The following is a 16,239-nucleotide window of genomic DNA, read 5'->3' as shown; positions in this document are numbered from 1 at the left end:
TTTATTTTCCGAATTAGTGGCATACTCATATGCAATGAACACATGTAACGAATTAATTGCCTTATCAATTATTGTATTATGAATTTAGCCGATTAAGTTGCCTACTTTAATTAAATTATTTAATATTAAAATGGCTACCCACGCTAACACTCGTGACACAACGGGCCAACTAATCTATCAACATCGGGGTGGAATTTACAGTTAAATTCTTCGTACTACATTTAAAATTGCAATTAATCAGAAATTCAGCCAAACTCACACCTAATTTTACAGACAAAAAACCTTTGATTTCATCACCGACCTGATATGATGTTGTAAGTTTGGAAAAGGAAGAGGCAGACAAAGCGCCGCCGCTTAAATATAGCGCAAGGGGAAATAATCAGAATGGACTTCGGTGCATTAGACAAACGGGGAATAACTACATATTGTGCCGTCTTCAATAAAACCATCTAATTCATGTGCGAATTAGATTCAAGGAATATTTTTCATTTGACTAAATGTAAGAAAATTAATGAATATCAAGGTTGTAGATGAGGGATACATAAACAATCGAAGCATGATGGGATTTGTGCACAATCAGATACTCGTGGCGAAATCCTAATTAATATTCCTTCTTTCAATAATCTTGATCATGATTCTTAGCGATCTGTTTCAAGTTTATCATGTTTTAAAGAAGAAACATGTCTGACATATTAATATTCAGATGTTATTTTAGATACATATTTTTTGTCAATGTGTATACTCCCTTTCGTAGGTGTTTTGATCGAAATAGATGTGGTTTGAAAACAAAAAGGGATTCCGAAAGTATCTTGTTGTTGCTGTGACTGACTAGATAAAGGGGGACGTCTCGATAAAAGCTAAAGGAAAAAAATTGACCAAAGCTATAAAGAACAGGGGGGGGGGGGTATCAAAGCTTCATCATAAACATATATCAAAATAAAAAAAATATATTCAATGCTTAGTGTTTTAGTATCATCAAATCAATTTCTACCTTAATACACCACTTATTGTGTTGGTTTGAGGGTTGTGTTCATACATATACCTAATTTTCGTAAAGTATGCATGGCTGAATGTATCTATGTATTTATGTATGTTGGTTATTTCCAATATAGATATAAAAAAAATCGCGAAATCATATTTCTTGTTCTTCCATAAATGAACCTTAATGTTGAACAAATGATTCATAGCTGGCAAGAGTACTTAGAATGAAAGGTGAAGATAAGGAACCGTGTTTTAGTATCAATGGAAGTATATAGTATATCTTTTATGCTTATTCTTTAAGTAAGACACAAGAACTGGAAATTAACATGAACTAATGTATGCATGAGATAAAAGTACGTCTTGGTCATTTTAATCAAATCATTATAATTATACATTTGACCTATATTCACAAACACTTTAGCATTTCAGTCATACAGTGTAGTAAATAAGTAATTTGTTCTCTCAATACAGTATGAGTACATGGTCTGATAGTCTGAAAATTTTCAGACGGTGTTTTTTAAATGCGTATAAATAATCTGTGTACATGTATGTAAATTAGGTCGGCAATAGCACACTTGAAGAAAACGTCTCTGATTGGTCATAAATAATTCAATAAAGAACACAGTGACATTAACACTGGATGTACAGAAAGTGAAGCAAATCATATACACTGGATTTTGATATTAACCTGTTATGTAAGTACATTGTATGGATTTTTAAGGGAGTATCTTTGAAATAATGACTATATAGTCATGCGTTATTTGTATATCACATGTATTGCTCATCGCCTGTACAGCGTTAACTTTGTTTACTTCCGCAATCTTTGATTGTGTTGACTATGTGTATAAGAATCCGATTCAAATAAATGAAATAGCCACACATATTTTACAAGAGCTGTGCAAAATTATGAATACTTCTAAAGAACATATACGATTTTGATATGCCCTTTAGCAGGGGTTTGTTACGGAGAATTGGGTGGATTAGAATGGAAAATTCTTCCGGGGTGAGTCATTGTTTTTGGATGTATGATATCATTTTAAAAACAGATTGAAGCTGCCTCTTAACGTTTTCTACTAACCATCACCGAGCAGGCCAACTTTTAATGAATTTCATGGAAACAAACACACTGAGTCATATAATGGAAATAGACATGTCCTGTTTTGGGGATATTTTGCACATGTCATGGGTGGCTGATTCAGATAAAAAGAAATGAACATATCTACTAGTATTCTATACATTTTAGTCTGCGTTTAATTTATTCATTTGGTTCATGCTCTCTCTCTCTCTCTCTCTCTCTCTCTCTCTCTCTCTCTCTGGTCATTCCTTTAGATTTGCGCAAGATAGGAAATTAAAAAACACACATTAAAGTTGCTCATGCACAGACTCGGTTTGATCGAAGGAAAATAAATGGCTTGTGTCAATCTTTTCTTTTCAAATTGTGTGACAGTATTCTTTTACATTTGCCCAGAGAACTAAAATATCGAGATATATGTTGTAAGAAATCAAATAGTATGTTTATGGGTAATACCCATTAAGGGACAATTAGAGAGCATACTTCGAATACTGCCTTTCCATGGTATTGCGTTGTGCACGTCAGAGTACTCGGAACTCCTTCAGACGTTGCCCTGAACTAATGTAATCAGTGTTTCTTAATCAGTATTAGTTATCCATCCCACTTCTTTAAAAAATATACATTCTATCAAGGATACAATGTTTTAATCCTTTTAAACCGGCATGTTGTTAGATAATCTACAATGATGTCTTGTACCATTTTTATTCTTTATGAAACAGTATGCATACCCCCCCCCCCCCCCCCCCAATCACATTTCATAGTTATACAAAACAGAGAGTGTCAAATCATAACATGCAACATATATATATATATAATCATAACGGAGTTTCACGTCAGGAGATAACACTATGAGGTGAATGTGTTTAGATCACATACCGAAAGTTGAAATCCAGAAAAAGAAAAATCGTTTTCATTTTTGGGCATCTACATGTACATCATAAAAAATATGTCCCTAATCTTGTAATATATTTTGTCTTACACAGAAGTCCCCTGCAAGAATTAGGTTGACTCTGCTAACAATGGCAGAAACCCAATTTAAATCAATTTAATCCTGATTTAAGAATCGGGAAGTACAACACTTCAGGGTTGGAATTTAACAATAGACGTGTAGGTAACAGTAGGAATGCACTGCACATAAATTATCTGTCATGTTGTTAAGATACAAAATCGTTTCATGTAAACACCCAAAATATGTTAGGTCAATAGCTGCCTTCCTTTATGTAGGGCAGGGTTTTAAAACTTTGCAGTTTACATGCTAAATGGAGTATGACCTGATTCAACATACCAGCGTAATATTGTAATCATTTTTTGTGAAACTGAAAATTGCTGAGAATAACAAAAACCCAATGAATTTGATCTTGAATAAAGAATTGAGCAGTGCAACAATTTAGGGGTGGGAATTAATAATAGACATGAACATTTCATAAACAAAATATTACATAAAGAAGAGAAGGCATGAGCTGCGGAATACTGTTTACTCCCAAATTCTGAATTCGCCCCTCGTAAATGGACTCAGAAATCGCCGATACCATGTGTGGCTTTGAGTGTACTGAATTTCAATAGAGCTGTGCGACCTATACAGCTTGTAATTCCCTTTATTTATAGAAAAGCACACGTGCGTCCCTTATACATCATCAAATAATCATATGTATTGTAGGAGAGTTTAGTTTTTAAAATTGTATCTTTTAAAATCTCTTTTTAGTATTTTGTAAAATTCAAGACAATTAGATTACAATTACAGTTGCACATTTGGTTATGAGTTGATTTATCTTTCTAATTCTAAAGAATGTTTGCAAGTCATGGTTTAATCACACGTACTCAAGATAAATACCCAGCTGGGAATTCTGTTTATGGAAATTCTATATTCATGTGCCACACCCTCTATCTAAAAATGCTTGATTTCAAAAGATCAATACATGGTTTCTAACAGTGCCTTCTGCCGGTGGGGCACAGCAACTATACAATCAATATATTTACCCATTCAATACCCATTGGTTTCTAGACCAATTGAAGATTGTGGAATGATATATACCTGTAGATTTACATTATTCATGATGTCAAGCAAATTCATTAATGGTGTAAATATATTGTATATTTTCTATGACCCTCGCTGTCTTCCGGCGGGAATAGATATGGGCGGTTCTAAGTGACGTTACAAACATTTGCAGTAGAAATATATATCGTTATCTAAATATAGAAATGTCTAATAGTTGGTGACGTACGTCAACCACTTTCCTCCTGCCTCCCCCTACAATGTACGTACCGATATGGATTTAAATAGCCGTCACCTAGATATAAACAACGTCAATCCAAGGACAAAGTGATTATAAGAATTGAAAAAACAAACATATATACATTTTTGGTAGAGTTTTTGATGTGGTAAGTTACACTTCTTTGCAAATCTTATTCATAGTTCAACTGTATTAATTTTAACGCGAAACCTGTTCGCATGCAATGGGGTTTATTTAATTCCGCTGTATTTATTTACTTCCTCACAATGAGTACGTATGTACTTAAATTGATCTAACACCCAGTTATGGTTTTACCGCTTTGTTTGAGAAGAGGAATACAACCGATTAAGATTACAATCCCTCCTGTAGTTAGATGAATTTTTAAATCGCCGATGCCATGTGCTGCTTCAAGAGAATTTCAATATAATAGGGCTACTTGTATTTCCTTTCTTTATATGCATGTGAATGCGCACTTGCGCCCTTTATACATAATAATAATAACATTTAGGTGAGTCTACTTTGGATGCATTTTTTAAAACAATTATTTTAGAATTTTCTAAAATTCGAGATATAATTGCACATTTGGTTTGTTTTCCAATTCCAACGACTGTTTGCAGGTCATGATTTAATCCCATGTACTCGGAGTTACATGCATATATGTAAATACTCAGCTTTTTACGTTCAACAGCTCTGTCTATTTTTTTCCTTTCAAAAGTTCTGAAATGTTGAGATTGATGTTCCATGATTCCTTACAGTGCAATCTGTTGATGAGCCATATACACCGATATGAAAACCAACTACATGTATAACTCATTCAATATTCAATGATTTCTAAATTAATCGAGGAATTGGGGAATGTAGATTACATTATTCGTGATATGCCTCTCTCTGTCGTCCGTTAACGAGACTGGGGAATAAAAATAGACAGTTCGAGGTACAGTTGCTAGGCCCTAGTTTTGCTCTCTAAATATATATTCGTGATATGCCTCTCTCTGTCGTCCGTTAACGAGACTGGGGAATAAAAATAGACAGTTCGAGATACAGTTGCTAGGCCCTAGTTTTGCTCTCTAAATATAGAAATGTCTAATGTTTGATGATGTACGTAAATTACTTCCTTGTGCACCCCTACATATGACATGTGTTCAATTACCTCTCAATCGGAACATCACTCGGCCTATTCCGGAGAATAAACGTTTTCGGAATAGGCCGAGTGATGTTCCGATTGAATTATCTCTTAGATATACACTTCGTCATTGCATGGACAAAGTGATAGAAGAATTGGACAGACAAAGATATCTACATTTCAGCAGATATTTTGATGTGATGAATTACACTTCTCTGCAAAACTTATTCATAATTCAACTATATTGCATTTTGATGCGAATCCTGTTCGAATACAATGGGCTTTATCTAATTCCGCTGTGTTTTGAGTACGTATGCACTAAATTAATCTAATATCCCGTTATGATTTTACAGCTTTGAAATATTTGACTTTTGTGATTAGGAATTCAACAGTAAGATTACAATTTTCTACCTTTAGATGAATTTTGGAATAAAAGATTTTGTGGATCACGACATAACACATTTAATTAGCATTCACCAAATTATCCAACATTCACCAAATTATCCAACATTCACCAAATAATCCAACAGTCACCAAATAATCCAACATTCACTAAATAATCCAACAGTCACCAAATAATCCAACATTCACCAAATTATCCAACATTCACCAACTAATCCAACATTCACCAAATTACCCAACATTCACTAAATAATCCAACATTCACCAAATTATCCAACATTCACCAACTAATCCAACATTCACCAAATTACCCAACATTCACTAAATAATCCAACATTCACCAAATTATCCAACATTCACCAAATTATCCAACATTCGCCAAATAATCCAACATTCACCAAATAATCCAACATTCACCAAATAATCCAACAGTCACTAAATAATCCAACATTCACCAAATTATCCAACATTCACCAACTAATCCAACATTCACCAAATTACCCAACATTCACTAAATAATCCAACTTTCACCAAATTATCCAACATTCACCAACTAATCCAACATTCACCAAATTACCCAACATTCACTAAATAATCCAACATTCACCAAATTATCCAACATTCGCCAAATAACCCAACATTCACCAAATTATCCAACATTCACTAAATAATCCAACATTCAATAATGATATTGTATTAGATCACTATTATCTCCTATAGCGTATTTGCCAAAGCCTTGCCGTATTTCACAACTATTTCATGTGAAGTCTAAGCATATTTTATGTAGGTTAAAATTGACAAATAATGTCGATATTGATGTATTTGAAAATTCGCGTTATCCAATGTAGTAGGTATATTGTTTTTACTCCAAGATAAGCGGTTTAAATACACTTTGCCTGAATTTGATTGCATGTGTGCACAGTTGCCACTTGGGATTATCGGCCGGACAAGGCATAGCAAACATAAATAAATGAAGAAGAAAAAAAAAAACTAACCTCACCATGAACTCAAATCCTATATCATATCATGTATTGGCACAAATGAAATGATCTAAGTTGGTTGGAAATTATGTTTTTGATGATTTGACAAAAAGGCCGATTCCAGAACTCTACATGCTCTTTGTATGGGATTTCAGAGGGATAACAGTATTGTCACTTCTGTGTGTTCGTTATGGTTAATCAATCAAGGTGTGAATTAGTGGGTGTAATTATATAATCAACTCATTTTTGGAATATTCCTTTTTTTTTAATTTGCACAAAGCGCTAAATGAAATGACATGTATTCATCACAGCAATGTTGAAAAGGAAACATAACAAAAGTGTAACTTTAAGGGGGATTGGCAAACCCGTGAAATCTGATAGGGTTGGAAAGTGGAGGATACATGTATGTACAATGATATTTTGAAATTAAAAGCTTTCAAGTTGACATCATTTATTGAAAACCAAAAAAGTAGAAAACAATCGGACTCTTTTTTTTAAAATTCCGCTACTTTGAATGCAAAAACAGCAGATTACACAGGTAAACCGACCGAGGTACTCAACTAGGCGATTAGATATTATCTATAGGGTATTTAAATCGATATTCGTAGCTTCTTCTCAATTCTGCAGTATTTACAAATCTTCTTCTGTCGTGTAAAAACAATCATTGAATAGAGGTAGGCTATAATGTCATATCAAAATGTCAAGAACTTTCAGCGCCTATGTAACAGTAGATAAATAGCTTTAAATTTGATAGTGTGGAATTCAAGGGTTGTACTATTGCACTGCTTCTTTGTAGATAGCGAAATAAATCTTGATTGTGTGGTTAGGAAAGTGATGCTTATGCTATATTTCCCCCCTTTGCCTTGTATATCGTATTCATGTTTAGATACTAATTTTAGATGTTAATTTTATGTTTGTACATATGTTTTAATGCAGGATCACAATGGGAAATAGTTTATGCTACTTTGTGTTATCCTGGATAAATAAAGACTATTATTATTATTATTATTATTATTATGACACATTTACGGTTGAATCTTTTACAGACTGGGTCAAAAGTAGTCCCAGTTTCTGTTTATGTTCCTCATCTGGTTTTATGCATACCTATTGCGTGAGTGCAATATCTGAAGAGAAAGTCTTTTATTTATGTGCTTGATACGCGGCTCTGATTACTTGTTCATTGACAAAATGTTCTAGTTAATATTGGAAAATGCTACTGAATGACGCCTAGATATAAATGGCACCGTTTTACGAAGTCTACGTGTGAAGGTACATATGTAAATGGACCCGAATTGATTTCGCTATAAATATTCATTTTACGGGAAATACATATATGCATATTGATAATATCACTTCCAGGGACACGCCTCTTGATGCGCGCGCAGGTGCTAATGCGCAAACTCACGTATGACGTTTAGATTTACATTCATAAACATTAGGGTATAGGCTACATGCGTATGTAGGACTCGCATTGCGGTAAGTCAAACATAGTGCTATTTTTTCATTAAGTCTGTCTTGTTTTTGCGCTGAGAATATTTTTAGATCACTTTTCAAATATAGATAGATATTTATATATTGTGCTTTTATGTCGTAAGACAAACACTCATGCAGCCGAAACAGGAAGTGATCATTTCATCACGATTCGAGTTTGTTTACTCTCAAAACCGTATGGTTAAAACTAAGTCATAATTTCTTAACACCGTGTTTTCTTCATCAAGGAAACTACTAGGAAATTATAATATTCCTACATGTATCTAAGTTTATGGGGAAAAAAGTTATCTCACCCTATTAATTGTAATATCCTCTGATGTGACCCGTTTCTTACGGGACATGTCCTTACTAACGGAGATCCTTTATAATGAGTCATGTCCTTACTAATGGAGTTCCTTTAAAACGGTAGACGTTGTTACTAATGAAGGTCCTTTATAATGGGACATGTCCTTACTAATGGAGGTTCTTTATAACGGGACATGTCCTTACTAATGGAGGTTCTTTATAACGGGACATGTCATTACTAATGGAGATTCTTTATAACGGGACATGTCCTTACTAATGGAGGTTCTTTATAACGGGACATGTCCTTACTAACGGAGTTCCTTTATAACGGGACATGTCCTTACTAACGGAGTTCCTTTATAACGGTACTTAGCCTTTAGCTCCATGCATTAATAAACCCGTGTGACACTTCTCCTGAAGCTAGCGGCGTCTATACAGGAGTGAAACATTCTGTTTCATTGTATATTGTTTCACCCCCCCCCCCTCCCGAGGACATTTCACTCATATTGAAACGTCTGCTCAAAGGGAGAGTAAAACAAAATATAAACACATTTGCAATATCATATACATCAAGCCTTGCAAATATGTGGCAGCTACTCTTATCTACAAATGTATTATTTTGATTTTTGCTAAGTATTCAAGTGACTGTAGTGCAGTATTGTTTTGAAAATGTAAGTATATACGGTCTAAAGTGAAAATGCTAGAAAGTATAATAACGTATTATCATAGATACAATTTACATATATTTACATATATATGTATATGTATATATAAACAGCAAGAAAGGCAGTGTGTATTTGCCGTCGACATTCAAGAGGAATGTAGTCAAGATTCGATGCACTGATTGCTATTTTTACAATATATTAAGTATTTCAACATTGACTGGCCTTTATAATATCCAATCAAATTCTCTTTATTTTTTTGTAGCGCAATGAAAGGATTCTTGCGTTCCTCAATCTAATGGCCAATATATCATCAGTTTCAACGAGGAAATCCACAGCTTTAACTCACAGGGACGACTTCCGATCACTTCCTCAACCTCTTCTGCAGAATATTCAGTGGGCGATAGAATCTATTTCCTTCGTTTCGGAGCTCAGTACAGTAGGAAAACACCATTGTCATCTAGCTAACGGAAGTTTCTGGGGCATTTGGGCGAGTGCAGATCATGGCCTCATTCATGACAGACTCGACTGACCAACAGGTAAATTAAGACTTAAACAGCCCACAGGTAAATTAAGACTTAAACAGCCTACAGGTAAATTAAGACTTAAACAACCTACAGGTAAGTTAAGTCTTAAACAGCCTACAGGTAAATTAAGACTTAAACAGCCTACAGGTAAATTAAGACTTAAACAATCTACAGGTAAATTAAGTCTTAAACAGCCTACAGGTAAATTAAGACTTAAACAACCTACAGATGAAATCAGAAAAAACCAACAAACAACTGGTTGAAATAGAAGAAAAACAACTGGTGCAAAAGCATGTTGATAATAGAAAGGCATCTGTCAGTTAAGTGCTCTAGGTCCATGATCACGTACATATGTACACCAAATATGTCTAGAAAAAATGCATGCAATGTACATCTCTCCGACAAATATACATGTACCTCAATCACTTTTTTATTGATACGTGTAGGGAATACAGATATTGTTTTCTTATACAAAGTAACAGACATTCTGTCATTCAGTCGAAGTTATTTGTGCCATATTAAAGACGCATTCCTTCTTGATAATACGGAAATTAGTCAGCAAAATATCGTACAACAAATTTACGTCATATGTGAACAAAAAAAAAAAAGAGTGATGATGCTGATCAGTGATTACAATAGAAATCAATCATCCTCCGAGTTAAAGGAATGAATAAGTTATAATAGATACATGTATATATTGCATCCATATTGAATAAGTTAGATATTCTGTCATTCAGTCTCGGTTTATTTGTGCCATATTAAAGGCGCATTCCATTTTGATAATACCTAATTCAGAATGAGTCAGCAATATTGTACATGCGTGAACGAAAAAAGGCGATGATAATGATCCGTGGTTATAATGGAAATGAGCCGTCCTTCTGTTTTCCCCCGAGTTAAAGGAATATATAAGTTATAACACATCCATATTACATCCATATTGAATAGGGACAACTATTTTGAATAACCAACCTCTATATCACAGAAAGACTGTAGTGTTAATATCTCTACGGTAGTGTTATTCGGATTGCACCTCATTGTTTAACGTACATGTAGATCCAATATCAAGGTTATTTTATAGACACCACTTAAACGTAAAATTGTTTGACGTAAGCGCTTAAGTGGTGTCTGTTTTTGTATATCCTTCTACGTGACGTAGAAGGATATACAAAAACAGACACCACTTAAGCGGGAAGTTTTAACCAATTTCTGACTTTCATTTACAAATGCTTTGTTATGCACTAAATTTTATACATGTGTCAATCAAAGCCAAATGTAGGAGTTGTTACAACACACGTATTCTTCATCTTCAGAGTACAATGCAGTCTACGCCTAACAGTCGCGTTCGTTGCAGTAGAACACTACCATTATGCCGTCACTCTACCAGCGATGATTCAAAGCGGTTAGCAACTTTCGGTGCCCTATGCAGCCGTGCTGATATAGAAGGGATTTCTCCTATTCGTCTTGCAGGAAGTGGGTGCGTTTACAATGCGGAGGAGGAATACATGGAATGCATTTTCTGTGGGAAAATCATCATGGTAGAAAACAGTATGTTTCTCTTTCTTTTTGTATTGAATCCAAACTTTTGACATCCTAAAGAAATTTTCCTTTTCCGGTTTTCTTATATAGTGTTGATTTGACATTCCTTTTACAGAGACTGCAATGCAAACCTTGTATGACTTGAAGCATTACCATCATTCTAGCTGCGATGGTATGGAAATGTACATCTTGAAACAAGAACGTGCAATACGCCAGGGTATTGTCAATCTTGATATTTTAAAAAGACTGCGACATCAACGCTCGTTGTCTTATGGTGAGTCAATCAGAACATCGTTCGGCCTTATTCTTCAAGTCGTTAAAAACACCTCTGATACACACATCACCATATTGGACATACATTGCGTCACATGACAAGAGAAATTGTGTCACATGCAGTTGGTATAATACACCTATCATTGGATCAAATGATGTCTGACGTGCTTCATACCGATTGTTAAGCCGTTCTTGGCACACTGATTTTAACTACGTATAATTCCGTTTACCCGATCAAGATATAGAGCCCACGGCGGATGTGACCGGTCGACAGGGGATTCTTACTCCTCCTAAGTACCTGATCCTACCTCTGGTATATCCAGAGATCCGTGTTTACCCAAATCTCTAAATTATAAGATTGGTGACTGTTCCTTATCTTATCCTTTCATGTGGAGCACTCTCCAAATTGTCACAGTAAATTGATGTAAATGGATATGTCTCTTAACTGAACAAGGGTTTCAATTCGCACTTCTTTTAGAAAAATACATCCCACTTGTCAAATTTTCGTATATCTTATTTCAAATGAATATTAGGCTGATCACTTTTCTAACATCGCAATCGTCTGGTTACTATAGCAATCAAAAGTAAAGTGGAAACAGCTATTTTGTATAAACAGTTTATTTCTCTGATATATAAAAGAAACAATTTTAATTTGATATTTTCAATTTTCAAAAATATATATCAGGCACGTAACTAGAAAGAAACTGTTGTGTACGCAATTTATGGCAAGGGGACAGGGGGACCGCCTTTAGGCGCCCGGTGGGTGTAGGGCTAAGTCCTGGTGGGTGCGCTCAAAGGGAAACTACCGGATGCTCCTAGAATCCCCTATTTTTGTGCATCGAAACCGTGTTTCTTGTAAATTTTCCAAAACAAAAAGATTGTTGATTTCAAATTCAAAAAGGACTTTGAATTTGACTGAATTATGCTGATTAAATTATATATCGGAACTACATAACGCAGAAGTATTTTTAAGGCACGGTAATTTTAACGGTATCTCTCTCTCTCTCTCTCTCTCTCTCTCTCTCTCTCTCTCTCTCTCTCTCTCTCTCTCTCTCTCAAATGTGTATACGCAGTTGCGTTCATTCAGCTATATATATATATATATATATATATATATGTGTGTGTGTGTGTGTGTGTGTGTGTGTGTGATACGATTTATTGGGTCAAATGCTGTCTGACGTGTTTCATACCGATTGTTAAGCCGTTCTTGGCACACTGATTTTGACTGCGGATAACTCCGTTTACCTGATCAGGATATGGGGCTCACGGCGGGTGTGACCGGTCAACAGGGGATGCTTACTCCTCCTAGGCACCTGATCCCACCTCTGGTGTGTCCAGGGGTCCGTGTTTGCCCAACTATCTATTTTGTATTGCTTGTAAGAGTTATGAGATTGATCACTTCGTTATCTTCACCTTGCATTTACAGGTGCCCCAATGTATGGTGAGCTTCTCCAGGAGTATGGCGTCACTCCAAGAAGCCGCGATTTTGAAGTTGTGGATATTTGCTATGATCCTTAAAGGTTTGCTATGTCTAAGGATCAGAAGGAAGGCCCTCATATTAAAAAAAACCCAGCTCGGACAAGATACACATTCTTATTGAAAGAATTGTAAAGTATGCGGTATGCATACATGTATATAAAACTGTAAATAAAACTTTGATATTAGCATGCTCTGTTATTTGATGTTAATCAATGTTATATATTTTATATTGTATATGTATCAGTATATTGTAATTCATTACGTTGATGTATGTCTGTTGTTTGGTCATGTAAACTCTATGAGAAGGCTCCGATAGCAGGCATGGATAACCGGAGTGATAGAAGAAAAAATCACAAAATTTTCACAGAGAGCAGAGTATCTTCTAAGCGTTTGTAAATTGAGAAATTGTGTCACATCTGATTTTATGAACGTCATGCATATGATCATTATTACAAATGTATTACACAGAATTCATTTAGGATCCATTCGAAGTGATTTCATTTTTGAAATGATATTAGATTCTGTTTTCTATAATGCTTTGATATAACGACGGTTACTGCTGTTTTATGTAGCCCTCAACGATTTTATTGACCGCAGCTTTCATTTCTTATTTGGGTCTTATTAGATAACCATACTTTACAATAAGTACTTGTAGCACAGGAGCGAATACTTACTTGACTAGCAATAACATGGACTGTGTGTAGAGTTAATTTGAAATTTAAATGAACTACATATAATAGTCGTGATTATGTTTGTGTATGTGTCTGTTCTCGGGGTGTGGATTACCGTGCATTTTACGTAAAGAATGAAAATAATTAATTGAATACGCCTTACATTGTCAAATTTAGTTTCGTATCGGATCTGTCAATTTACCTTCCCGCCGTTTTGTAAAAATTGTGATTTTATTAAAAATTGAATATTAATCTTAATATGGTAAATCTCTGGTCAATTTCATACTTTAAACAATATAGTGATAGAGTCAGAAGGGGTCCTAGTTCATGAAATGAAATAATGTAATGAATTACACTAGAACATGGGAACATCCTGTAGGATTGGACCCACTTAACCCCAGCTGGACCCGTCCGTGTGTTATCAACGAATATTTTTACTTACTTCTAGAATGATATAGAATGCGCATTATTAGATTTATAAAGTAGACGGGAAACAAAGCCAGAAATAAAAAGAAAGTAAGTAAAAGGAAGCGGTAATGAAATAAAACCAGACTGCAAGAAGAAACAACAATGTTTCACGTTAATACAATGGGTATTGTTCTATTCATTGTACTTCTTAAATGTGTTTATATAGGTCATCTATCTTAACAGTCAAGGGTAAAGTGAATGCAGCAGTATCAGAGGCAATAGTAGAAACCATTGTAACAAATAAAAACAAAATGCTTCATGTCACTGTGATTCTCTGTGGTAACAAAATTGTCATGTAATATCTAAGTGTGTTTCTGTGTTGTATTAGTATCTAAGTGTGTTACTCTATTGTAGTGGTATTTAAGTGTTTGTATAGATTTCATGTAGAATTTGAATAAATTTTTCTCAGTATACATAATAATTTAGCTTAGATTCATTTTCAATATACAATTCCTCTCTTCATCATGGAAATCACGGGTCTGATATCAAAGGTTTCGTCACACATATAACTGAATAATTATTGGAATATGTTTTGGAGTATATTCTGATCTTGAGAAATCGATGTCGAATTCTAAGTATGGATCTATTTGAGGGCTGTTAATTCGAAATTGGTACTTGTATATTTACTGACATTCGATAAAATTAAAACATACCACGTTTTAATTTTAAATAAAATATATATGATGGACATGAAAAAAGTACAAAACGTAATGCACGCATATATTCACACGTGCTTGTACAACTTAACAGTAAGTAACGTAATTACTGAAAATGCATCTGTTAAAAAAATCATCTAAATCGTCAATTGCTGGGTGTTCTTTAGTGCCAGGCTGAAAATTATATATATATATATATATATATATATATATATATATATATATATAATTTTCAGCCTGGCACTAAAGAACACCCATAATTTTCAGCCTGGCACTAAAGAACACCCAGCAATTGACGATTTAGATGATTTTTTTAACAGATGTATATATATATATATAGTTTCCTGGAAAGTCAGCATTTCGCACGTTTTTCATACCAATTGTTAGGCCGTTCTGTGCACAATGATTTTGACTTGATAACTCCGTTTACCTGATCAAGATATAGTGATCATGGTGGGTGTGATCGGTCGACAGGGGACGCTTTCTTCTCACAAACAGCTAATCCCATCGCTCGTATATCAAAGGTTCTGTGTTTGCCCAACTCTCTATTTTGTATTGCTAAGAGGAGTTGTGAGATTGATCACTGTTCGTTATATTTGTTTTTCAGATAGATAGATAGATAGATACATGTATATAAGAATATTAAGTTCCAATAACATTCATTTCATAGAAGTGTGGGATCCATTATGTGGATACAAGGTCAAATACAAAAATCATACAAAGCACTAAATGACTAACAACAAAAACAAACAGATTTTCAAATTTCCGGAACGACCTATCTAGGGCTGTGCGGTGCACCGAAAATTTCGGTGCACCGCGATTCATACCATTCGATTCGATGCACCGATTACAAATTCCGGATTTCGATTCGGTTCGGTTTAGATTTTACATACACCAAAACAACAAATATGGCGTCCGAGTGATGTGCAGAACATGTGTTTTTTTTATGCAGGAGAGATTTAAATCACTACTGTGTTGAGAGTTAGCATTTTCACCACTCAGATACCAACAGAATATGGTCCGTAAGATAATTGCAGTTTATCTTTACATGACATATAGCATTTCTGTCAGTGGTGAAGTGAAATCCACATCGTAGATAATGACACAGATTTCACAGTTAATATGAGGGAAGTAAATCAATAAAGGATATATTTTCAAAGACTCCCAATTCATAGAATTGTTGAATTTTTACATATCAATTAAAACAATATCATATACATGTACATTTTAGATTCACTATAGATTTGTTTAATAATCCAAAACTTATGCAGCACATTAATATAACAAATTTTAATACACTGTCAATGTTTTCTTTTTTCTATCAAAGTTATAAAATGCCATTATAAATAGATATGATGTTTACAAATGATGACATATAGTTATATAACTTGAATAAAATAAA

At 34.4% G+C, this 16,239-nt stretch overlaps 1 protein-coding gene across 2 annotated transcripts; it reads left to right on the top strand.

The window, feature by feature from the left end:
* Positions 1 to 1,534: 1,534 nt before the first annotated feature.
* On the top strand, positions 1,535 to 14,599 carry LOC125674748 (uncharacterized). Of its 2 annotated transcripts, none has more exons than XM_048912017.2 (5): positions 1,535 to 1,676; positions 9,493 to 9,766; positions 11,065 to 11,299; positions 11,406 to 11,564; positions 12,990 to 14,599. In XM_048912017.2, the coding sequence occupies exons 2-5, from the start codon at positions 9,731 to 9,733 to the stop codon at positions 13,079 to 13,081; spliced, it is 522 nt and encodes a 173-aa protein (XP_048767974.1). In that variant the 5' UTR covers positions 1,535 to 1,676; positions 9,493 to 9,730; the 3' UTR covers positions 13,082 to 14,599. The 2 variants fall into 2 exon arrangements, with proteins under 2 accessions (XP_048767974.1, XP_048767973.1); XM_048912016.2 differs by lacking the exon at positions 1,535 to 1,676 and adding an exon at positions 8,158 to 8,265.
* Positions 14,600 to 16,239: the final 1,640 nt, after the last annotated feature.

The sequence above is a fragment of the Ostrea edulis genome, chromosome 3 (genome assembly GCF_947568905.1).
Source record: "Ostrea edulis chromosome 3, xbOstEdul1.1, whole genome shotgun sequence".
Classification (NCBI taxonomy): domain Eukaryota; kingdom Metazoa; phylum Mollusca; class Bivalvia; order Ostreida; family Ostreidae; genus Ostrea; species Ostrea edulis.
This window is presented reverse-complemented; position numbering and strand designations above follow the sequence as displayed.

Bases quoted from the DNA above. Each gene is read 5' to 3' on its own strand.
- LOC125674748 (XM_048912017.2), top strand. From the start codon at position 9,731: ATGGCCTCATTCATGACAGACTCGACTGACCAACAG. The intron at 9,767-11,064 runs GTAAATTAAGAC...CTTCATCTTCAG, and splicing joins CAGACTCGACTGACCAACAG to AGTACAATGCAGTCTACGCC. The intron at 11,300-11,405 runs GTATGTTTCTCT...TTCCTTTTACAG, and splicing joins AATCATCATGGTAGAAAACA to AGACTGCAATGCAAACCTTG.